Source organism: Centropristis striata, chromosome 19 (assembly GCF_030273125.1).
Source record: "Centropristis striata isolate RG_2023a ecotype Rhode Island chromosome 19, C.striata_1.0, whole genome shotgun sequence".
Classification (NCBI taxonomy): Eukaryota; Metazoa; Chordata; class Actinopteri; order Perciformes; family Serranidae; genus Centropristis; species Centropristis striata.
In genome coordinates, this window is record NC_081535.1 from 20,271,793 (window position 1) to 20,297,555 (window position 25,763).

A 25,763-nucleotide genomic window follows, 5' to 3' on the forward strand; every position below is an offset into this window, starting at 1 on the left:
CCCTAGTTCTGATTGAGACATGGGTCCTGATTGAATTAAGCCACAATGATAGATGGAGACTGGCTGGGAGAGCCGACTGCTGGTCAAACGGCCAAATGTACTCACGGAGTAGACGCAATCACGAATACACAGAAAGAGACTAACAAACACACCCAGACAAGTACAAGTTACAAACATCTTTAACTGTAATATTAAGAACAGCTGGATTTAGAAGATTTTGGTTTGTTTGGAAGTTTATAGGGCTTAAATAGGCTGGTTTTCAAACTGCTGCTTTAAAGTCTTGCGTTTGGCATTTTGGACATTGCAATCTTGTTTTTTAGTTATAGGTTTAGTTTAGGTTTTTAAGTTATAAGTAAGGTAACCGAGTTGCAAAAATGAACAGCCTGCAGTCTCCTTAGAGTTTCTTTTAGTACAACAGAACACTAAATAAGACATTTTTTAGACGATGAAAATGTTACTTTCATGAACTAAAAGGAGAAAACATGTATCATAAGGTAGTCCCGCCCTAAAGCATACCTGATTTATCACTGATTTGACTTTAAATGGGACCATAAATTACAAAACGAGCATCATGCTGTATTGAGCATTTGAGATAAACTAATTCAGAAAGTCTTTACTGAAGTAATAAATCAGGTAAGAAATAGTGTAATTTTCTCATAGAATTCTATACAATCTGACTCGAAGTGGAGTCACCCTCTACTGGCCATTAGAAAGAACGCTTGTTCAAGGCACTTGGCCCGAAGGTTGCTGCCTAGGATCACATGACTCTATCAAAGCCAATAAACAAACACAACTGTACTTGTGTTTAGTGCAAATTAGCAAATGTAACATGCAAACTTTTCTACATTACAGATGTTGAACACTGTAACCATTATACCGCAAACCGCAGCTTGACCATAGACTATTTTAGCTCAGAGTCAATCTTGTTATTGTTTTAACCATTACAGCAATATTCACTATTCATTATGAACAAGAAAATCAGAGAAACAGAAAGACAAATATCGTTATTCTGCTGCCAGACAAAGTGCACAAGGATAACATTTTAGCATGCCAAGTCTGGACAGCAAAGAGATTGTCCTAAACTAGGGCTGGGACTTTAACGCGTTAATTAAGATTAATTAATTACACAAAAATTAACGCGTTAAAAAAATTGAGGCATTTTAATCACACTTATTTTTGCACCGCGGAACGTTTCTCACTGGATGAGTTTCAGGCGGACCGATTATACGGGAGCACCAACTAGCATTCATGAGTTCAGACAACAAAAGACCACAGTGAACATGAATGAAGAAGCTCATGAGACTGCTGTGGTTGGCCCCGTGGATGGGAATTTTGTTACAAAAAACGATGGGATGGAAGCGTTGATAAGAGCATGGTTGTGTTGCTATGCAACAAGGAATTTGCATATCACCGCAATACATCGAGCCTCAAGTATCACCTCAATGCAAAACATATAGCAGCTAGTGGCTAGTGTGGTAGCTAGAATGCATTGTGTTTTATTTAAAAAAACAAAGTATTCTAGTTTACAGAAGGTCTACCTACCTATAGACTACTTGAATTTATCAAATGTACTATATTTCTAAATATGCTATTGCTACACTTAATGGCAAAAATTGCAGTCTGTTGGACTTGAACAAAAATAAACAATATTTTTGTTGCTTAAGCTTATGTATTCAGTCATTATTCAATTGTATACTAAAAATCCATGTGAAAAAAATTACTTCTCACTGTTCTCAGGTCAAAGATTTACATGCGATTAAAATGCAATTAATTTCGATGAATTAATTACAAAGCCTCTAAGTAATTAGATACATTTTTTTAATTGAGTCCCGGCTCTATCCTAAACATGTGCACATTTGAGATAATTTAGCATTTTTTGTATTTATTATTATAAATATTATTACCACCTGAGTTTAACCTTATTACTCAAAACTTGCATTTTAGCCTCTAGGAATCGTCAAAGGAGGTACTGTGTATACATTGTGTTTGCATGCGTCTTTATGATCGTCTAAGTGGAGATATGACCTGCATGCTCTCTGCTTCCTCCACCTCTGTGGGCAACATCCCCCACTCCTCTTACAGTACATCTCCTCCCAACTCGTCTCCTCTCTGGTCAGGTTTCTCTCTCTCTCTCTCTCTCTCTCTGCAGAGTGGGGCTGTTAATACATAATGTACACTCAAGCTTAAAGGACGCATTTTAAAGTGCGTCTGTGCTACAGGACGTATCCATCACTATTTTCTTGCCCGCTCTCTTCTTCCCTCCACATGCTGGTGATCGGGGTGGGGTCGAGCTGGAGCCACATCACAACACATGCTCCATCACAACTTAACCTTTATGTGCTCCCACTTTTTTTCTTCCCAGCACCCTTCACCTTTCCTCAGAGGGGGTCATGTGAGGGATTGTTGGTGGGAAGATTAAGTGATAGAAGGCCACCCTACCTTCCTAATGTAATCTCCTCCATCTCCTAGTGAGGCTCATCTCCTACTACTACTTATGGATGGATGTTTTAGTCTCTAGTGGTTAAAAAGAGATTCTTTGTTTTGGTTGTTTTGGAGTAAATACATGCATCACAGCAACAATTTGCACACAAAGATATGTGTTTAAAACCACAACACTTGGTTATATAGTATAATACCCAAAGGAAATGTGCCAGATTAAGAATGCTTCCTTGTGAAAATGTCCAATTTTCACTTTTTACACTTTAAAAATGAGATATTTTAACACATGTAGGTGTAGCCCACGGTGAACTGAGAGCCGTTAGTGCACAAGGTGGTTCCTGTCAGACCAAAAAGCTGTGCCGACACCTATTAAAGAGGTGAAACGAGCCGAGGAAGTAAAGTGCCTTGAGTGTGATGAGGAACATGTACCTGTCAACAGAGCTCTGGGAGTGCAGCGCAGTGGAGATGACATATTCAGATTTCAAGTACAGCGTGTTCGAGGAATCAAAGCAAAGATTCTCCACAGTGTGAGCTTGTTCATGCTGGTGGGAATTCTTGTTTTATTCACTATAACAAACGTGAAAATCCTATTTTTACTTCAAATCTGTAGTAAGTGCTGAATTTGATCAAAGCTTTGTTTTAACTTTTTTTTTTTTGCCATTTTTTAAAAAACTAAATAATCATCTCAAAAAGCACTGGCATTATGAAGTTTGATGCCCTTTTTTCTTTAATTAGCCTTGCTACCAGTCAGTTCAAACTGCTGAAATATCTGAACAATTATTGGATGGATTGCTATGAAATTTGGTACAGACATTCATGGTACCCAAATGTTGTGATCAGGGCTCATTTGAAGACTGGGATTTTCACACTTCAAACCAGCCCACTTTAGTTCACAAGCTATTATTTATTTTTGCTGTAGATATATAATTATACGCCTTACTATGCAAGTCTGTACTCTACAACCTTGTTATCCACAGTGTATTTTTCTAAAATGTCATAATTTCCAAATCAGTGCAAATAAGTGCAGTCTTGCAACTTTAGTTTATTTTCAAAAATATATGAGGACATTGTAAAAGTTTTCATCATAAACAAGTCGCTGAGTTTGTCACATTTGGCCACACCAGATTGTAGGATTATAGCTTTAAAAACAAAATTATAATTATGATGTTTTTTTTCAGCTCCCCTTTCTCTTTGTATTATCCATCTGGTCTTTTTAATCTACTTGTAGGTCATTTCTCTTTCTCACATCTTCTACTTGGTTTCTGCAAGTGTGCTTTTTCCCCTCAGGTGCTCTCCTGAAAACAGCTGGGAGCGCTTGAGAGTACTCTAGAGGCTCCATGGTTTTTTCAGCTGAGATACTTCTGTCTGATTGCTATGACATGGACTATACTCAGGAGGAATAATGTCAAAACATGCTAGAAGACATGCTCTGGCTCTTTGTTTTGGATGAAGAGAAGGCTGGAGCACATAAGGAGAGAGAACTGACCCACTGGTCATGAGATTATGTGGGCGATGATAAATCTTGGCAAGAAGTACAATGGACTGAATCGTTTGGTTCAAGAGCTGAAGTTAGACAGGGAATAGGGCTACTTTCAAATGAGCAAGATCAGTGGTATTTGTCCCTCCCCTCCGTGACAGTGATGAGCGCAGCATTTTACCCAAAGCTGAACCTGACAGCCTATAAGATCTATTCATAAAGTGATTGTGTCACCATGAGGGGTGTAAAGATACATCGATATAGATCAATACATGGATTCATTGGTAAATGATCCAACAGCATTGATGCAATGCCCAAACATGGATGCATATCGGCCTCTTTAATATACGCTTTTATTTTGACAATCTCCCTGTTTTATTTTGAAACTGAGCACACAGATAGAAACTCCTGGGATGGTCTCTGTTCATAATTGAAAGATAATTACAGGCTCTTTAAGCAAACCCATAAAAAACTTTTGCACTTATACTCAATGTGGCACTTTACAGTGAACAGAAGGTCTGTTTTTATTCTTCGTATTAAAAAAGATTGTTTTTCATTAAAATATCTGGAAGAGCTCAGAAATACAATAGTTGTTTTTTGTGAGTCGATATAAATGTAACAGGTCGTGTTAAATGATTGTGCCACAACGATCGCTGGCCCCTGAATCGAACCAGATCAAAGTTATACCGTAGCAGACTTTGTGACATTGGCTAATATCGTATCGTTGTCTAATGGATCGATCTAATTTCATGTCGTGATGAAACGGGCGATTTACACCCCTAGTCAGCACCCCAACAATCTTCTGTTTCTCCCAATTAGCCACTCCGACCCTGTTGCTGATCTCTGACCGCTTCATCTAATGCCGATACTTGGGATGGTAGTATAAAAGTAGCAAATGTTAACATGATTACACACAAAAACAAGATAACGAACAAAATAAACATTGTACCAGCTAAACATCAGAATAGTAGCATTGTTATTGTGAGCATATTAACACAGGTGCATTAGCATTTAGGATAAAGCTGTGCAGACTATAAGTGCAGGCTCACAGAGCTGCCAGCATGGCTGAAGACTTCTGATTGATTAGGTTTCTCCTGTTACCTTACACTTTCAACATGCTGCTCAACATGTAGTTCAGATATAGCAGTTGAAACCATTATCCTGCATTCAGAGCTGTCCATATGTTTGGACATCATAACTTGAACTCTGCACCACACTGGTCCAGTCACTTTCCAGCAGCGTGATGGCTCTTAGCCAAAGAAAAATGACATTGAAAGCTTGGACCAAAGAGAAACAGCTCTGTAACAGAAAGAGGTAAAATTGTATATTCATTACTCAGCTGCTGCCCTCAGTAATGGAGTACGGGAAAGGTTACAAATTGTGGTTTCTGTCACAAGACAATGGACAGTGGCCACTGAAAGGCTCCATATACAGTAGAGTGAGAGGTGAAGTATAAATCACACTGCCACCCATCATACAACCCTCGTACTGCTGCTTGAATCAAAAAGCCAATCCTTTTATGGGTTATGTTAAATACTGTATAACTCTTAAATCACTTCATAAAGTGGCTCTTTTTGACATTGTGTTAGAAAGAAAAGCCAAAGGACCTTGATGCCAACAGGAGCAGAAGCAAAGACTCTTGAGAATAACAAAGAAACGTATAAAAAAAAGGGGGGAAAAAGCATGCAGAATTGATCAAACATTGAACAGCATTTCTGTCTCCTCCATGCATTCCATTGTCAGCACATACATGTGACAATCTAAATAATTTAAATGTCAGTCATCGGATTGCGGCTGCAGTTCCTGGGAATTACTGCAGAGATGTGAGCCTTAAATGTTCAATGAAAGAACTAGTTTTGAGTCTTTTTTCTCCCAATATGTAATAAGAGGCTCAATTTGGGAACTTAGCAAATATTTTGGGGATATAAACCAATTTAATCCAATTTGAATAGATCTGACCCATGCACTAAGACTTAATTGATTGAAAAACAAAGTTACAGTTACAGTTTGGTGCATGCACAGTGCAGATTATTGGAAATCAAGTACATGTTTTTTTAATCATCAAAGCGTCTAGATTAATCTTAATAAAAGGAGTCACAAACTGATTTTGCTCCACTGATCTATAAAAACCAGAAATATAAGGATGAGCTGCACAAAGATGCAAATGATTCATAAACATAATGCAAGAAAAAAAAAAGCCAATACGTGCCATAAAATCGGTATATTAGTCATTGGATCATTTCATGGAAATTTCAGGACATCTTTGGGCTCTTCTCTCCTCCCTCTCCGCACAATTGGTGCAGTATGGAAAGGAGGCGTCTCTGCTGTTGGCAGCACTGTGCCATAATAGCTTTATGTTCACTATATGATCTCTCTCTGTTCAAGTGTCACTGCAGCCCCGGTCTGTTGCTGGTAAAGAGCTGCAGCATGGGCATTTTCTCATCAATCTTTCTAAGAGGCTGGAAATGAGCTACTATACTGAGTTACCTTGAACTGAACTCAGCTGCACAGTTTAAGCCTTCAGTGTGGCCACATACGTTATTCTGTCACACAACTGGAGTTGCATGCACCTCTACTCTACCTTGAACTGCAAAGCATGCGATGAATAATTCATAATTTTCCTTGTACATAGGCTAAAATATCTGCTCTATGGAAAAAAGGGGTAGAGCTCAATTAATAAGAAACAGAATATCTGCAAACTCAGATTCATAAAACACCAACCAGCTTGGGGTTCAATTAAAAGCTGCTGTGTCTGTTGTGAAGCGTCAATACTTCCAGACTGGAGACTTGTGGATTCAGTGGCGCTCAGGTTGCCAGCAGAGTAAACGGGGGAAAAAAATCAATAAATTATGCACTTGATACATAACTACACAAGTACCCAAACTGGACCCAAACAGTCGATTACAGTAAACATAATTAGCAGATCCAAGACGCACTTTTACGCACAAACAAATGGTTTTGCGCACGGGAGCAGGTGTCTCCAGCTTTGTCTCATTTTGCTCAGGGCTGCATAATAAAATCTGCCAGTGCTGCAGGGATATGACAGAGCGGCGACAGAGAGCAATGCATTCAACAGATGAGAGGTAGCATGCAGAAACACAGGTGAAAGTAGAGTTGTTGTTTTTTTCTTTACCGCTGATTGAAAGTCAACAGTTTGTTAGAGGCTGGATCCACACTGTTCATGTCCCCATGCGATGTCAGTCCAGCGGACGAGGCGACAACAACAAACCGGCGTCTCTTTTTTTCCTCCCTCCTCGTGTGTTTCTCTTCTCGTTAAGAGCGCAGGAACATCACTGCGGCGCAAACTCCGACTAACAGCTGATCTGAACCCCCGTGGCTGGTGGTCGGACTCTTTTTTTCGGCTCCGGTCTCTGCGCGCAACTGGTCACAGCATGATGATGAAGCGGAACGGCTCTGCCATAGGAGCTGTGTGTTTACTGTGATCTCTCTCTCTCTCTCTCTCTCTCTCTCTCTATCTATCCCTCTCTCTCTCTCTCTCTCTCTCTCTCTCTCTCTCTCCCCTCTCTCTCTCCCTCTCTCTATCTATCCCTCTCTCTCTCTCTCTCTCTCCCCCCTCTCTCTCTCTCTCTCTCCCTCTCTCTCTCTCTCTCTCTCCCTCTCTCTCTCTCCCTCCCCCCTCTCACTCAGTCACTCACATGAATGGTGCATTTCAATCCACCACAATTTGTTGCTGGAGGCTCTGCAGAGCAAAAAGGCACCATTCAGAGCAGATTATTCTTATCTCTTCTTCCCCCCTTCTTCTTCTTTGACTTGCTGTTACATCACCGGTAATTACGTGAAGCTACTCTTACAGTTATAAGATCCAGGAGCGCAAAGTGATGTCAGGGTGCAGGACTGAGGCTGCAGTTTCGCATCACATCATCCGGTGTGAGCACTGAGAGACAATGTGAAGGGAATTGTATGTGCTTTTCTGCACTCAAATCGGATCCCTAGTCAGTGAAGAGCACAAAAGGTCAGGAAATGCAGTCTGGGATCAGCTTTATACCCTATAATATCCAGTTAATTATAATAAATCAGCTTTTTATTGTGAAATGAATCAAACTTTAGGTTGCAAATGATAATAAGTCCTCAAGAATAAGTTGAAACTGATTGGTTTTATTATTAGTTTGCATAGTACTAATGCTCTAACTTTGGGGTTGCCAGGTTTGGCTCTTTATAGGCCTATACGCAGATACAAATGTTGATAATTCATCACAAATAGTCGCTGATTTCCACTTCTGAATTAGTATAAAGTTATAAAACGAAGGGTTCTTTTGTGAAAAACGATTTGTTGTTTTGATTGGATATCTTACTTTTTTTTTTCCTAAACCATGTATTTTTTTTACTGTGCACACAAGGGAAAATCGATCAAACTGGTGTTCATTTATTCATTTAAGAAAAGCTTTTATCTGTAAAAAAATAAAAAAATAAAAAAATGTTGACATTAGTTGGAACGGCATTAATAAAAAAGTTTTAATCCTTCATCTCTGCAGTTGTAAATGTCAATAAGTTGTCAATAAATAGTTTTGGTTCCGATGACGGTCCAACCAGTCAAAATAATTTTTCACAACCTGGCAATCCATAATTAAAAAGGCTTATAACTGATCTCAGAAAATGTTTTGCTGATCATTAAAAAAAAGATACAAAAGACGACAAATTAGCACATTTTCTATAATTTCTCTTAAAGGAGGAACTGATCTTTGACCTCTCAGATCCTCACCGATCAATCAATCACTCTTATGTGCTCTCCAGGGTCTACCCATAAACCCTCTCAACAGCAGGTTCAGGCAGTAATGAGATCATTCTTTCATTCATTCATTCATGCAGCCTCCCTTCTCTTCTCTCTTACTCTTCATCCCTCAATCACTCGTCTGAATTTTAACCTCTTCAAAATGCAATTTTCTGCCTTCCATTGACGTATTTAACACGATGAGACACAACAGACGTGACGCTGGAGTTTATTTTTCTGCTGCCACATTTATTAGAGGAAGTGAGCGATGGCATGCCATGACTAACTTCCTCTCTCGTGTATTGTTATCACTGAGCTGACTTCCTCATTGTTTACAACCCACAAATTCCAATATTGTATGTTAAATAATTGAACAACCTATGCGTGTGTGTGGAAAGGGATTGAGGTGGTTTAATTTGCTACAAACTGGGTTTGAACATTTGATAAAAGGTGAAAAAATACTTAAAAGATCATAAAGCATTGTTATTACTTGAGCTAGACTAATAAAGTAGTGTGGAGGACATAAGCTGGCAAAAATAAAAATAAAAACAAATTAAGAAGAAATGCATAAAAAATGTACAAAGAAAACAATTCAGAAAATATAAAGTTTGGGAAAATGAATATAGGAAGGTAATAAATAAATAATAGTAAATTATTGCATACAACTAAAAATACATTTAAAAAAAGTAATAATAAAGGGAAAAATTAGTAAATCACAAAAACGTTTTCATCATGTAATTAAAGCCAACCTTTATTTTTTGAACATTTATTGCATGTTTCATTATTTTTTATTCTTGCAGCTTCTGTCCTCCATATACCAGCCGATGTTAGCTTATTACATTTATAATGGTATCAATGGAAGAAATTAGAGCAGAGAGTGTATGCCAACTTGGTTTATGGAAATTTAGTGTCTCCATCACATAAATTGTCCACATGTGAGCTCTGACTGATTTTCCACTGTTAAATGTTCTGCTCAGTATATATAACTTGCTCTCTGCCAACTCCTGAGGGAAATATTGGGCTCTTTAGCTGCTAAAATGTTCCACTATGTTCACCAGCAAGTCGCCAACTGTGTCTGTCTGCTGTGTGCTGTTGTGCTGTTGTAGAATCAACTAAAGAAGGGAAGTTGCTGGACAGCTAAACAATGAGCTGGAACTCGCTACAAAGCTCCTTGAATTCGAGAGGAACAGCAGATTCAGGTGATAAGTCTCTGTTGGTATGTTACTGCAAGCAGTTGTCACATTATTTTCATATTATTGTGATTTGATACATTATATTTACAAAAATATCAAATACAGCCATTTAAGTATTACAGTGATGTAACCACTGACTGTAGAAAATAAATGGTTGAAGCCACCATGGTGTCAGCCTTTGGTTTGTGGACTACCTTTTTGAAGTGAAGAGACTGGTATTTTGGCCGTCGACATCTTGTTTTTGTGCAACCTGCACATATGCAGAACGGGTCAGCAGCCTAAAGGACAACATGTTATCAGCTAGCACTATTGCTATATAGGTAATGTTAGCTTGTGCTAGTTAGAAGCACGAGGATAAAGAAAACTGATCTCAGACCTGCTCTGCTATCTGTGTTTCCAACCAAGCCGCCCCACTGTAGCTGTATTTAAAAAAAAACATCTTGCAGATCACCTGTAATAGATGATGGTCTCCAGGCAAGAAACGACTGATTGTTTTGCTGCAGACCGGGACTAACACATAACGTATTTTAACCACTGAAACAAAGGCCTACCCTAAAAATGTTAGAACCGTTTATGTGCACGCTATATTAACAATATGTTCAACGATTTTTGTTGCTATCCACAGCCGTTTCATTTGGCACGACTTCTTCCTCAACCATACATGCTTTGGTCAGAATCGAGTCCCTAGTTTAGAGACAACAAGTACAAGGGCTAACGTCTGGATCTCCAAACTGGGAGCGTGCAGAAGATCAGTTACTGCAGGTAATACATTTACTGTGGGCAAGTACCGGGGAAAATACTTGTCACTTGTCAGTCAGTGGAATGAAGGCACGGAGCACCCATAAGAAAGAAAAAATGAACATGTGAGGGGGAAAACAGACAAATGGGGCAAAAACATGTCAAAGCAGACTTGAATTTCTTATTCTTTGCACACACACACAAACAGAATAGCTGTTGAAATGTGAGCTTATGTAAATCTGATACCTTCACAATAGCCACAGCCACAGCCTGTGTCTCCAGCTCAGTCTACACACACACACACACACAATCACACACACACACACACACACACACACACACACAAACACACAGACACACACACACACACACACACACACACACACACACACACACACACACACACACACACACACGACATGAAAGAGTGCAGGAATGCTCGGCTCAGGCTACACGGCACTCAGCTGCTCATCAATTTTTAATCAGTAGAAACCCCCCTCTGTGGCACGCCACACCACAGGAAAACACCTAAAGCTCCTGACACACATGGCACCATTTTCTCTCACTGAATGTGACTACCTTTTTAGAAATAGCTGATGTTCAAATGCAGCAACAATCTCCAACAGCCTGAAGAAAAATAAAATCCTTTTCAAAAGTCCAAAACTGAAAACCAAGCCCTCGTTCTCCTGCATCAGGATCAAGTTACAAATCAACCTGAGATACCTGAATGCCCCCGCCTTTAATTAGAGCCCCGAGGCCTGCCATACACACAAACACACAAAACTTCATCACACACAATGTCGTTGTCACACTTTGGCACGCACTACCCACATGGCCTTTGCATAACGGTGTCTGTCTTTTTTTACCGTCGCCTGTGAAGGCAGTCTGTAACAAGGGAAGTCAGACAGGGAACCCTTCCTGTTTGACAATCAGTCTGTTAATGTGACCTGGGGCTGCAGTGTGATCCTGAATGCACAACAAAGCTGCCATGTGAAAAGTATAAAGTGGCAGCAGTCTGCTCCAGGTGATGAATATAATCAACTGATTCCCTAAAAATGGAAAACAAGTCATAGAATACCACATGTTTCTGTGTTAAAGTCATCTCCACTGATCCAAATCCCAAGTATATGGCTGCAACTAACATTTGTTTGTTTTTTATGTTGATTATTCTGATATTAGTTTCACTATTATTCATTCTAAAAATATCAGCAAACAGTAGCCACCACCATTACCTAGACCCAAAGGTCTTAAAATATCTTATTAAATAAAATAAATAATTGGCTGACCAAATAACAAAAAAGGAAAGTGGAAAGCAGATCCAGTGAATTATTGGTATCTTTGCTTAAAAAAACGAAGATATTGTCCTGACACAAAACCCCTATAGGTTGTGTGTGCAAGCAGCTTAAAACATATATACATGCTTTGTTGAGTAGCAACGTCTAGTTGTGTATTATGATGGGAGCAAAGGACAAAGTCAGGTGACATAGTATACAGAGCAACAAGGTCCGCATACATGTGATACCAAAACTCAATGTTGAGTTATTTAAGTTTAAATTGTGTAATCTATTTAACTTACATTACGTCTTGTATAGAACATACTCAACATATATACGTATTTAATGTAGGTTAATTATTGTATATAACTTAAGTTTAACTACAAACCTACTTATTTCAACCCAAACCATATTATTTTCAGAAACCTAACATTTCAAGGTACCCTGTGGAGTTTTTGCTTCATGTTTTGAAAAGTGAGTCCTGTTTTTTTGTGTATTTGGTGAAAAGCAGTAAATGTTGTAAACTGAATTGAACTGAAAAAAAAAAGACTCCACAGGGTACTTCAACCCTGAACTGTGAGAGGCAGCAATGTTGTAATCCACCTGGTCTGCCTTCATTCATTCATTCCTTAACCGCTTATCTGCACCTGGGTCGCAGGGGGCTGGAGCTGAGCCCAGCTGACATTGGGTGAGAGCCGGGGGTACCCTGGACAGGTTGCCAGGCTATCACAGGGCAGACACATAGAGACAGACAACCACTCACGCTCATTCACACCTACGAGTAACTTAGAGTCACCAATTAAACATAAGTGCATGTTGTGCAGGAGTACCCAGAGAGAATCCACTCTAACACGGGAAAACATGCAAACTCCACAGAAAGGAGCCGCAGGCCGGAGCGACCCTCTTGTTGTGAGGCAAGAGTGCTAACCACTACACCATCATGTAGCCCTTGTCTGCCTTCAGAAACTGTAAAAATGTTCCATTTATTTTTTACAAACAGCAGAAAATCTTCATTTCAATGATGTTAGAACTTTCATCTGTTTTTTTGGGTGGATTGATTTTCTGTTGATTGAGTATTTCAGCTAGCCTGGCTAACACCAGACTAATCACAAATGAGATCTAGTCTGGAAACCAGCTGTTCATTTCTCCGTAGAGGAGGCGTGGTTTACGATCCTCCAGAGCCGCTTATTGGGCGCTTAGAATGTCTATCAAAAGCGTTTGTTGTGTGTGTGTCTGTGAGAGAGTGTTGCTTGCTGCTTTGCTTCTCCAGTTCTCGCTTTCTGCAAGATTATTTATTTTCACGCTTTATTCCCCCTCATGTCATTCAGCCACACACATCCACTGATTTTATGTGCAATAAACAAGCTGCTGCGGGTCTCTAGGCGGCTCCGCTGTCCCCCGGCTCGTAGCGAGATCACCGGTGTTACGGTGGCGGGGCTAATAGCTAATAGCCCCGCTACCGTAACGCCGTAACGGTAGCGTAACGCTACCGCTATTAGCCTCGCTACCGGTGATCTCGATATGAGCCGGGGGACAGCGGAGCCGCCGAGAGACCTTTCGCCTTTCAACTTTCGCTCTAAACTATTTAAAACACCATCTACAGCTAAAGAGAGTTTCGCGTCTGCAGCAGCCATGTTGGATCCGTAAGAAAACTACAAGCTTCCGTCTGCCGAGTAGTACGCGTCATCGTCTTGCCGTCCCTCCCCGTTCTGTGATTGGATCCCTAAAACAGGGCTAAGAAACCTCTGTGGTTGCCAGACTGCCTGGAGGTTCGAAATGAAATTCGAGGGCGCAAGGCAGTATGGGTATACCCAGGCTATATTTCAGCAGCATTGAGGACAACATTATCCAACAGTTACTCTTCAGTCTGGATGTCGCCTTATATTTGAGCGAGCATGCCCTTTGGAAATGGATAGACTCAACTCAAAGTTCAGTGTGAGTTACCATTTGGCATTATTTCATTAAGATACTGCTAAAAAAAACACCACACCCTTAAATGCAACTTGCCCATGATGCTAAATAACCAGCAAGCTCTGTCCTTTGCATCTATTGAGGGCTTTAAATAAAAAAAATAAAAAAATTAGAATAACTAAACAAACTGTAACCCTTCATCTCCAACTGTTGCACATGCGGGTGTGTGTGGGACCCAGCGGTGATGGACTATCCCAGGCTTTGCATTCCCCAGACGAATCAAACTTCAAAGATCAGGTTATAAATGTAGGTGTAAGCATTATAGTGCGTGGGTTTAATCCATGTGTCCATGCCAGTAAGGGTATGTGGTGGACGAGTACACAGATATGAGAGTGTGTATGCACGAGCGCTCACAGGTTAGCCCTGAGCAGTTGAAGCCTGTGAAGCTGCATGATGCGGATCAGGATCTGGAGCTCTTGACTCAATACTGTGCTAATCCCTCGGAGCTACGCCGCCTTCTCTCCGGACAGCTGCCACTCCGGCCCTTTAGTCTCACCAAGTAAGCCATGTCGAACCACGGCACCTTTCCCACGCGTAGGATAAACACAGCCTCTGTTATTGGATGTGCAGCTACTGACTCTGAATCCGATCAGATCCAATGGGAGGCATTTATTTAAACAGATGTATGAAAATGAGTAAAACCACACAGTGTAATGGAAAGTGTATGACACACTTCTACAAGCATCAATACGGCAGGGTTCTTATCAGTCACACACATCCAGACACAACATGCAAATCAATTGACCTGCCATGATGTCACCTTTCATTGATGATGCTTTGGTCCCGGAATAATATGGGACTGGAAGGAGGAAGCGGTGATGATGAATGGCTTTATGTGATACTCAAGAAATGTACTTTAGAACACTTTTAAAAGGTACTTTAATTCATTCTTAAGTTACTTTTTAGATGAAAATGTATAATTAGATCAGAAATTACAATAAATTACTTAAAAAATAAAACAGTTGTTCCCAACTTTTTGAGTGTGTGACCTCTTCATGCTGAATATGAGTTATTAGCAGTTCCACCAAAAGGTAATTTAGTAAGTAATGGTTACATTTAAATGCATTTTGGACCTAAAGTGGTTAATTTCACCCACATTTTAATGTAAATCAAAAGACTACATTTTGGTGTTCTTTCTTATTCTTTCACTAGATTTATCTTGAGTCCCTTTGGGAAGACACAGGACTGAACTATGTTGCTAGATTTTAGGTCTGCATAATGAGTATTTTTTTACTTATATTGTGTTGTTAATACTTTGAGTTCAAACTCTTATGTTAAAGGTATACTATGCAACATTTTCCGACACAACAATGTATAGACTTCCCTCTCAATCATCACTGATCACAGACGTGGGTCTATCTGCAGAGATCCTACCCTCTCTGTGTTTTCTGAGAGGTGTGTTTGGGACTTGTCTGGGTGTCTATAACGATTAATTAATTAATCAATCACGTGACAGAAAATTAATTGGCAACTCTAATTTTTTTTTTAAAGCAAAAAAACAAATATTCATTGGTTACAGCTTCTGAAATGACAATTTTCCCAGTTTTTGGACACACTTAATAATGCTTTAATCAATAAAATAAACTGCAGATGAATCAAGGAGGAAAATAATTGAATAAAGGATCTGGGTACTTCTTCCATCTCTGAGCAACTGACTCTAAACCTCTGGATGTACATTTCAGTGAGCAGTCAGTGCAGAGCTCCTCTGACAGTGAGAGATATTCTCTAATGGCATTCATCTACTCACATTAGCACACACACACACACACAGACACACAGACACACAGACACACACACACACACACACACACACACACATACACACACGCAGGCGATTTGGATTCAGGCCTTGGCCTCTTTGGTTCTAGTGCGTCCCAAATGCCAGCAGGTCACCCTGTGGCCTCAGTAAAATGTCACCGTGTCAGGCTGCAGCGATTGATGATGGCACTCTCATTAAATGTGATCAGCTGAATTAACCTTTTGTCTGTAACGATCAGGCCGGCTTTGAACACCACCCTGCCCTTCGCCCTTCGGCTACATGCTGTTTTGTGTGTGTGTGTGTATGTGTGTGCGCTTTCGTACCATTTTAAGGACTCTGACAATGCACTTTAGTCTCGAATAACACTAGAGATGCATTAGAACTTGTGGGCAATAAAGAAACAGGTGATCTACTCGAGTCCACCTGCTCTCCACATTAATACTGAAGCTTCTCAATGCACGTACTCCTCCTTGTGGAAAAGTAAGAGTGACCAGTGTGCAGTACCAGACATGTCATTTCTATACTGTTTTTTTGTTTGTTTGTTTTTTACAAAAAAACTCACGTTTTTCTAAAGCTAATCATTTTGGTTTTCTCACTGTTGTGCAGAATTAAAAAGCTCAAACAAAATGACAAAGAGGAAAAGTGTGAATGCTTTTTCTAGATTTTCAATCCACTGACTCTTCACAATATGGTCACATCACTGCTTTTACAGGGAGAGTCTGCCCTCTTGTGGTTATAAGTTTCATCACAACTAAATAAGAAAACAATTGTTTGTGTTCTATGACTTTATGAGTGACTTCTTCATGTATACATAGTATTAACCCTGTACTGCATGATGTTTTCTTTAGGGAAACATATTTGAAGCTATTTTCTGGAAGATTTGGCTCTTCTGTCAATTAAATCTAGTATTAATTATCACCCTCATCTACCCCACCTGGATATGTTTGTTGCCTCAGGGAAACAGTGTTCAGTAAGAGTATAAAAAGATCAAGAAACATCTATTTGTGATGATGATTTCTACAAAAATACATTCATTTGAAATGGAAGTGTCTTTGAGGTCATTTTTTAGATATATTTTTGAAACCTCAGTCTTTATTTTCTAGTGTAGACAATCTAATTCACATCTCTGTTTGTGGAAATGAGATATGAATCAGATTGTGTATTGCTCCATGTTTTTCTCCCCTCTACACTTTGCAAATGTTGTTCATGCCATCATAAATGGCAAATATGAATCAGACTTGGCTTGCGATATTTCTCATTCTTTAGGGATCATGTAGGTGTGGTTTCTGTGTGCTGGCTCTGCATGGCTGAAACCTACATAACTGCCTCTAAAAGCTGATTGCAGGATCTGTTCTTCCTGCTGTCTGTCCTCACTATTGTCCTCCAGGTTCATATGAACCTATTGGGGCTGTCCTCCACTAAAGAAATCGTCAGACTTATCAATTTGTTAATCTAATCAACAGATTTGTAAAATAAAGTTTCTCCATAAAGAACCATGGAAAAGCACCACTTTAAATCTTGTGTTTACCAAAGATGACTAATCAACTAAAGTAATCTAAGACCTACCAAGACTGATTAGTTGACTTATCAATTAATAGGGAAAATCCCCAATGAAATGTCCCTGTGTTATTATTATCTGTAATAATTAGTAGAAAAACAGAGTCTTGTGTTAACACGTACCCTAACTACACAGATGAGATATTAAAATGTAAAAATAACTACATGAGAGGGTTAAGTAAGGCCTGTCACTCATTAAAAGAAGATGCATTTATTTGTGCATGTGCACATATTTCATGCACCTGTATCTTTTTCCATCACATTGGTTTTTCAGTTTTACCAAAAAAAAAAATCATTATTTTCCTGAATCAGGTTTTTTTGTTTGGTGCAATCCATCAAACTGCTGTTGTGTTGTTTCAAACTTTTTAATTGATCTAAATCATATATTTTTGTTGTGCAATCAATCAAAATCATTTTTAAAATGACTTTCAGCGGTTCTTGCAAATGAGTTCTTGGCAACATGTAATATAATCCATATACTATTAAACTGTGAGAGGAATTCAGTTGGGGAAACTCGGCTAGATTTTTTTTTTAAAGAATTCCACACTTCAACAACTTAATTTGAGACACATCTTTACAACCTCTGCTTAAAATAGACCCTCCCTCAATGTTTTTACACATACTTCCCAATCTGCACGACCATCTCTTTTCATTCTCTTTCTGTTGCTCACTCTCTAACCAAGACGAGGTTTTGGCTGGCCTCCTTTGAAAACCGCAGGATAAAAATGTCCAACAGTAACCCTTCACAGGCTCCATTTCCTCCTTTGTCTCTCCTGGATCGCTCTTTGAAAGGGTTATGACTGGGGCAGTGGGCTGGTGTGCAGCAGCCCACAGTGTACACACAGACTGTGCTCATACTGTGCAGACTTCCTTTGATCTTTCATACTTCAGCACGCACTCACTTTAATTTCTACGTCATCCTTGACAGTGACCGGTAAAAAGGGAAGTTTGTGAGAAAAAAAGAACTCCCCAGAATACGACTCTGGCTTGTGGCTTGTGGCTCGAGCTGGCCGCATCTCAACAGATACCTTGCCTTTACTCGCTCTACGCTGGGCTTATTGCAGCCAACTATAATGGGAAATGTTTTTCCAGCCTCGGAGCTTACCCGGAGCGGTGCACAGTGCATTTTAATGTGTAGGTATGTGTCTTAAAGCCCTAAATGGAAGCAGATGTTTCAGTCGGAGAGTAGAAGTTTACATAGGGTTGTAATCAAGCGAGGGATTTTTCTTTCCCTTTTTTTTGGCTTTTTTTTTCTTCCAGTAATTTGAATCTATTTTTCTGTCTAAATGAGCCTGGTGCGCTGCATTGTGCGCATGGCTGAACTGTGCCGGGTTGTGCTGAGCTATGCAGCCACATATGGGAGTGATTACAGTCCAGTGTTTATCAGACCTCACTGAGGGACTGACTGTACGGCTGAGCAGAGCAGAACCAGCCTTCCACACTATTTCAATTTCCCAGCTACAACCTTCTATGGAAATCAGACAAGTGATACAATATTGCACCGACACTGTGTATGCAGTCATTACTCCTGAGAGCAAACATCATTTTTCGAGCTGAAACGATTATACATCGGAGCCTGTTCAGACGTCCTGGGCAGGACTGTTGCACGTTTGATTATTAAAAAAATCTGTGGTTAAGGAGTTAGAAAGATGAGAGTAATCCAGATATCTGTACTCCTCAGCGTGATGCTAGATTAGCTGCTACTAGCATAAAACACCATAATCACTGAACAAACTGTTAGCAGGTAGTGTCTTGGTCATGGTTTGGCAAGGAAAAAAAGCATGAAATAAAAGTTATGGTTCAGCTGCATCGGCCTTGATCCTTTTTAAAAAAAACAGTCCATTATTGAAATTGAAATTACTGAAAACGTTTTAGACCTGCAACAATAAATAAGTGGATTTCTCTTTTTAAAACAATTTTATAGGCAAAAATGGCAAAAATGGCTGGTTCCAGTTTCTCAAATGTCGATATTTTCAGTTTTTTCTTACTTTTCTATGATTGTTAACTAACAGGGCTTTGACATCAGGGACCCAGACCCAGATCCAAGTACATCTGACCCTAAAGTTCAGTTTGATTGATTATTGAGATCACTGTGTACAGTAACATGCACAAGTCTACTTGAAAAGGTGGTCCAGAGTACTGTTCATGTGTACTTGAGTACAGTTCGCATCAGGTGTGAAAACAAACAATACCAAAACACGGAAGTAAACAGCTATATTTATCAGAAGGAGCAGTCAGTGAATAGAGTCGCAAAGGCATTTCTCAACACTGCCGACCTCTTTGAATTGGTTTTGGCAGCACGTCCTAGCAAACAACATAGTCTATGTTTGTTCTACTTAAGGTGTGAAACAAATCGGTTTCAAACGCACTGTTAATGTGAACTCCTAGGTTAGGTTTAGGAATGGGTCATGGCTTTGGGTTAAAATAAGGACGTCACGTATTTGCCTTTGTGACATAAAACACAATTTGGCTAAGAATTTACATTGTTAAAATCCTTGACTTTTTAAAAACATATACTTTTAGCTTCACACAGCACAGGACAGCGGCCTCCTGAGACAAAGCCCTGTGCTTGTTTGACCTGTCCATGGATCCAGACCTCCTTCTATCGCAGACTTTGTCATTCGTTATAACACATCACCGGACTTCCTCTTTTTCCCCCGTCATAATTATGAAGTCCGCTGCAGGTCGTCACCCAACAACAAAAGTAAAAATCTGGTGCTTGCACAGACAACCTATAAGCTGTTTTTTGGGTGAGGATAGTCTGAAGGATGGTCTGGGTTTGGAAGGTACCGACAAAAAATGCTGACAGAATAATAGAGAAATCAGATGAACAGAAAAGGCTTCTGTCATTAATAACATATTGTGTCATTTCATGTGAAGGATTTGCTAACCAGACAATTGACAAAGAAACTGATCATTCAATTAATATAATGAAAGGAACAATTCAGACATGAAATTAAAACACTGCCACTTCAGTCTCTCTCGTCTAATGCGCAACACACATCCAACTACAAGTGTGAAAATATGCATGTGTGTTCTGCGTCTATGTGTGAGAGCTAAATGAGTTCAGAGTATGCAAAGCAGAGAAGTGCCTTAAGTCAGCAAAAATGTCAGTAAGTCCATCAATTCAAGTCCCCGCTGGGTGCTTTATGACAGACTGTAACGCAGACGGAGACCCAGGCGACCACAGCCACTTTCCCACTGTCTGTTAGAGAGCACATCAACATGTAAGAGCATCCTCAGATCCTAAAACATAGAAAACATGTCTGACATTCGAAACATGTGTTCTTCATTCACATGCCGCTTTGAAGCATACTGTAAAAGCTTCACCAGGAAACCACAAGAGGACAAACCCTAATACATATTTCCTTCTCTTTTTTTCCTCTCTTGTCTAAGGGCACATATGGTCGAAACTCCCTCGCCCGTTCCCTTAACAAAGCACCTGAATGCAGCACTTCAGCTACATCTGTCTCCGGTCCTGTGCCAATCTGACAAGCTACGGCGAAAATCCTGGCAACTGCAGTCACAAAATATTCGGAGCGTTTGGCAGTGGGAGAGGTTAATGAAGATACTGATAGCGTTTCAAAGCAAACACACTCCAATAACCTCTGAAGGGAGAAGTTCAGGAAGAGAGGAGGATCATGAGTGAAAGAGTCCGTCAGAGTTTCAATGGCTGCAGGATCTATTTCTGCTCTGTTAATGCGGCTGTAGGATGAAGTTATCGCTGCTTTATGAGAAGCTTTTTGTTCATGGAGGCGTGCGTTGATGCTAAAAGCAAGGGAGGGGCTGAATTGATTAATGAACAGCAAACATTTCAAAGCCAACTAATCCAGGCCGTCAAACCTAATCCCTCCCTCCTACATTGTGAACAAGCTCCTTATCTCAGTGTATTTGTTAAGTCTCGTTACAAAATTAAACCATAGTAACATGTTCTGATCACACATTGGCCTGTGTTAGCCTGATGATAAATGGGCCTCTCTGCTGGCTGCCAGCGCATGCCTTTCCTTAAATGAACTACAAATGTTCTGTTATGGATTGACAAGCGAGCCCAAAGACTCCACACAATGAGGTTAGTTTCCACCACATGAGAATTTGCTGATGCTGCCATTGATTGTTAGAAAGCACTGACTGCTTTTTCTGATTTTTGATACTGGCTTTACAAGAAAGACTCCTCCTCTGGTGGTCAGTGTTAGTGTGTTTGTTGTTTCATAGGTTCAAACCTTTTCCCTTTGTCTTGCTCTGCCTGGCACTGTCTCTTAGAGTTATGTTTGTTCTGCCAGTTCGTGGTCAGAGCCGAGCCAGGGATTTCTTGGCTTCCTCAAGTGTCACCGTGTAGCCTAATCTCATTCACACACAATTAGCCAGGGTTGTCTGGAAGAGGTTTGAGACAGACCAGAGCTGAGAGTTCAGTGACAGGCGGAGTTGATGTGCTGCGATTGTTATATAAATTAATGGAAAAAGACGGTAAATAGGTTAGGATTTGTCGTTTCCTGGAGGACATCCAGACCCTCTGGTCCAGCTCAAGACACAAGGGCAAATAACTTTCCCAATGTTGTTCGTGCGTTTGTTTTGTGCATAATAAACTCAGATTTCTGACGAAGTACTCCATTGATGTAGCACTCTTCTTCTTTTTACTTTCAAAACACACTGCAGCTGCCCTTACAAAGTACATACTGTTGCATTTAGTATACAACTGGGACATGCAATTTCATAACGCATGTTGACCTTTGACCCTTTTTCTCATATATGCTGTGCAGAGGACTGAGGGTTAGAACAGCTAGCAAGCATGCAAACTTGCATACTGCAAAACCTGACTGGATGCAGTCATTTTTGGCATAGGCCTTGTCCACACACTGACTTTTCCTGCCTTTGCAGGACAGATGTGAACAGAGATTAAAAGTTGCTCTCTACCTGTAAAGTCCGGGTCTGGACATAAAAATTTCAGGACTGCTGTGTTACACAGTAACTTTACGTGTAAATATGTAAAAAGTCCCAGCAGCAAGGTGAGAACCAGCAATGTTTTGACCTTGTTCGCCGAAATATTGCTTTGTTTCTGAAGGATCATAAAGGAGATAATGACAGCCTGACGTTAGCAGACAAATACTCTGATTTCCCTGTCTACAAGACAACACTGTGAATGAAGTTTTGGATAATCAGTTTTCAGTGTTCTAAATCGCTGTTTGTGTGAAGATAAAAGGTGAAACCTATGGTTTTAATAAATATCCATGCATATGTGGACAAAGTCTATAAAATAAAAAACTATTAAAGACTAGTATTTTTTATTCACCTTTGTTACCCACAATGCCACTTGACCGCTGACAATTAATTTAGACACACCTATAACCACCTGCAGCTAAACCACCTGCAACCAGCACCGCAGAGCAAGATGCCCAAACAATCGGTTCCAGTTGTCCATTCAGTTTTTCTACTTCCACCTGCAGCTCTGCAGCTACCTGCCATCAGTGAGACGATCTGCCAACTGGCAGTCTGCTGACTTTGTTAGATAAGGCTGAGTCATTATGATGCAGTGTCCAAAACACAGTCAGAAATAATAATGTGACGTGACGTGTTTATCCCAAAGCAGATTACCATGTGGAGATTAGCACAGATCAGGAGAATTTAACACCATTAATTTCTGGCTAACATTTAACATAATCCCGTTTTTGGATTCATTTCATACTCGGAGATGCCTCACACACCACTGGCGGAAAGCAACATAGTACATTTTCTCAAGTGCTATGCAATTTTGAGGTCTGTATACATGGAGTATTTCATTTTTATGCTACTTAATACTACTCCACTACATTTCAGAGAGAAATATTGTACTTTTTCACTACACTACATTTATTTAACAGCTGTAGTTACTGGTTTATATTCAGATTAAGATGTTATCTAACTAAACACAGGATAATGCTTATAAAATTCAACACATTATTTAGGATTAAATCAGTGTTTCCAAAAAAGTTTTGACCCCTTTCAAAATGTCTAGTTGGGGTTCCTTGTTACATTTCTTGATGATCTACAAGTTGTTAGCAGTTCCATCAAAAAGACTTTTCTCCCTCTAAATGGACTTATTAGACAACTGAGGCCCAAACAGGTCAAATCGTTGGACATAAAACTAGCTACACCTCATCCAACTACAACAGTAAACTGCTGATATGAATTGATGCATCACTATTAACTAGGAAAGTCCGAGTCCTGTGGGTTTCCCTCTCCCGTCCTAAACCATCCCCCTTCCAGCTCCCTTATGGTGAAGATGGGGGTGAAGAAAACAAAAATGGGGCTTTATTCATCTTGTGTCAAGCCTAACTTTAGTGGATGGGCACATATCGGGTGTCACATTACATTTGGTTTGACATTTGGACATATGGTTTGGTAGATGCGTCTGGTCACACTCCCATTCAGACCGTTTCCACCTGGGCTGGCCCACGTCTCCCCAGCCATAATCGTTTACCTCATATAAGTTGGGTTTGATCAGATGAAAGAAGTTCAGCGCAACTCACGAAACTCAATCAAACTGTCAAACCAGGCAGCGCTGATCAAACATGAACCAAGATTATGTTACTGCATTGTGCATTTCTCACCTCAAATGTTCCCAGAAACACATTTTTGTGACTGTTGAGCTGTAGTTTGAGAAAGTCTGTGACCAGGCTGCCATGTGTGTCCTCCATAAAAACAGACAAAGCACCACTTTAACTTGCATGTGTCACTCAGCGATACATCACACGCTTCATTACTCCTATTCAGGTGCATTTTGTCTGCACTCATTGTTAACACCCTATGTAATTAAAAATGAACTTAAGGTTGCAACTAATACGCATTTGCATTCACATTTGATCTAGTGATGCCAGGCTAGTCAACAGTCAATGACAAAATAGACACAATAGAGTACAAAACAGAGCAATAAAATAGGATTGTCAAAATGTATGTTCACCACAACTACGAGAGGTCCTCAAGCATACAGTCATTGGGCATAAAATATATTAGGCTGATGGGTGATTTGCTACATTACCTGCAGACAGACACACAAACAAATTCAAAACCCTCCAAGCTAAAATCTGATAAAGATAAAAATCTGATGACGTCATATATACTACTTTATCACTCACAGGGGCCATCTTTCTGCAAAAAGAGTACTCAAACTTTTGACACTTTAAGTACATTTTGCCGATAATACCTCTGTACTTTTAACTGTAATTAAGTATTTTCACATTGTTGTACTGGTACTTTTACTGAATGACTGAGTACTTCTTACATCGTCTGTAGCCTGCAGGATAAAAAGAGGGCACATCAATTTATAAATAAAACTGCCTCATGACATACTTCCACAGGGAAACATATGGAAACACTTCAACCAGTATGTGTGTGTGTGTGTGTGTGTGTGTGTGTGTGTGTGTGTGTGTGTGTGTGTGTGTGTGTGTGTGTGTGCATGTTATGCATATGAAAGCATGTTTCTAATATACTTTGTGTACTGTCCAAATACATTGGGTCTGTTTGGTCATGCATCTCTGCAGCACAATGAATTATACGCAGACTTCTCAGCAGCAGCCCTTTACTTAAGTGTCTTTCAGATCCCCTCAGTACAGCGGAGAATCTATTTCCCCATGCAGTAGCACTTCAGGCTCGTCTCTGATTGATTGTCTGTTAAACTGCAAGTGTCTAAGAGATGGTCTGCCAGGAAGCCTTACACTGTGACTCTGGGTCCACGGTGTAGAGACAAGGAACAAGCTCCTTCACTCCACAGGATAAATCAAGCTAATTAGAAGAGATGTGTAATTTGAAAGTAAGTGCTTGGCACAAAGCTGGCCAAAACTCGCCCCCACATGCACCCTCAACACAGTATGTGTCTCTATTTGGGAAGTGGGACCTGGCAGTCTGAATGGAGACACAGCTCCAACACAACATCTCACACACATGCTGAGACAAAGTTATCAGCTATACGGGCAATGAGGCGAGATCCATGAGTAAATTTGCACTTCATGTCCACCTCCACAGATTGTCTGAAATAGCAGGAAATGAGGGCGGAGGTGGAAGAAAGGGAGGTGATGTGATCAGAACAACGATCTACAGACAACATACTTAAGATCATGAATAAATAAAGCTGCAACAGTCAGTTGATTAATTAATGAGATCAAGCAAAAATGCCAAACATTTTGAGTTATTCAAGGTGCTTTTACATTTTAATATTTAAGGTTTGGAAAGAACAAGGTATTTGTTGAACGTCACCTTGTGCTCTAAAATCTATTGGATTAGATCTTTTTCACTCGCTTAAAGTCACTGAGTTAAAAATAGACCCAGGTTGGATCAATATAGTGACACAACACTAGGTTACCTTTACGCAATCTCAGAACCTACTGGCTATCAATATGACGACGATTTAGCCCTTGTGATCAACTTGAGGTGCGAGAATGGAGTTAGAGTTGAGAAACAACATCTGCAACTGAGTCACTGCATATGAATGCATTTACATTAAAAACAAGCTAATAAAAGGCTAAATTGTTGTCAGGGGATAGCCTATGGGCTCTGAGACTACATTCTGGCTAGGGCAGAAAAATAATAGAAATATGGACTAGTGCATTATACCTCCAAATCACAGGAGTTCCCCTCCCAAGACAAAACAGTGCAA

At 40.0% G+C, this 25,763-nt stretch overlaps 1 protein-coding gene across 3 annotated transcripts in view; it reads right to left on the reverse strand.

The window, feature by feature from the left end:
* The window catches only part of garnl3 (GTPase activating Rap/RanGAP domain like 3), a 79,344-nt gene that overhangs the window by 51,426 nt on the left and 2,155 nt on the right, over window positions 1-25,763 (reverse strand). The window contains exon 1 of one of the 3 annotated variants that reach the window (XM_059357626.1): window positions 7,050-7,203. The exons of the other annotated variants lie outside the window; for them this stretch is intronic. Within the exon in view, the coding sequence (XP_059213609.1) occupies window positions 7,050-7,099 (50 nt within the window). The 5' untranslated portion in view covers window positions 7,100-7,203. Of the gene's footprint in view, window positions 1-7,049; window positions 7,204-25,763 lie in introns of those variants that run through there. 3 annotated transcript variants of the gene reach the window in all.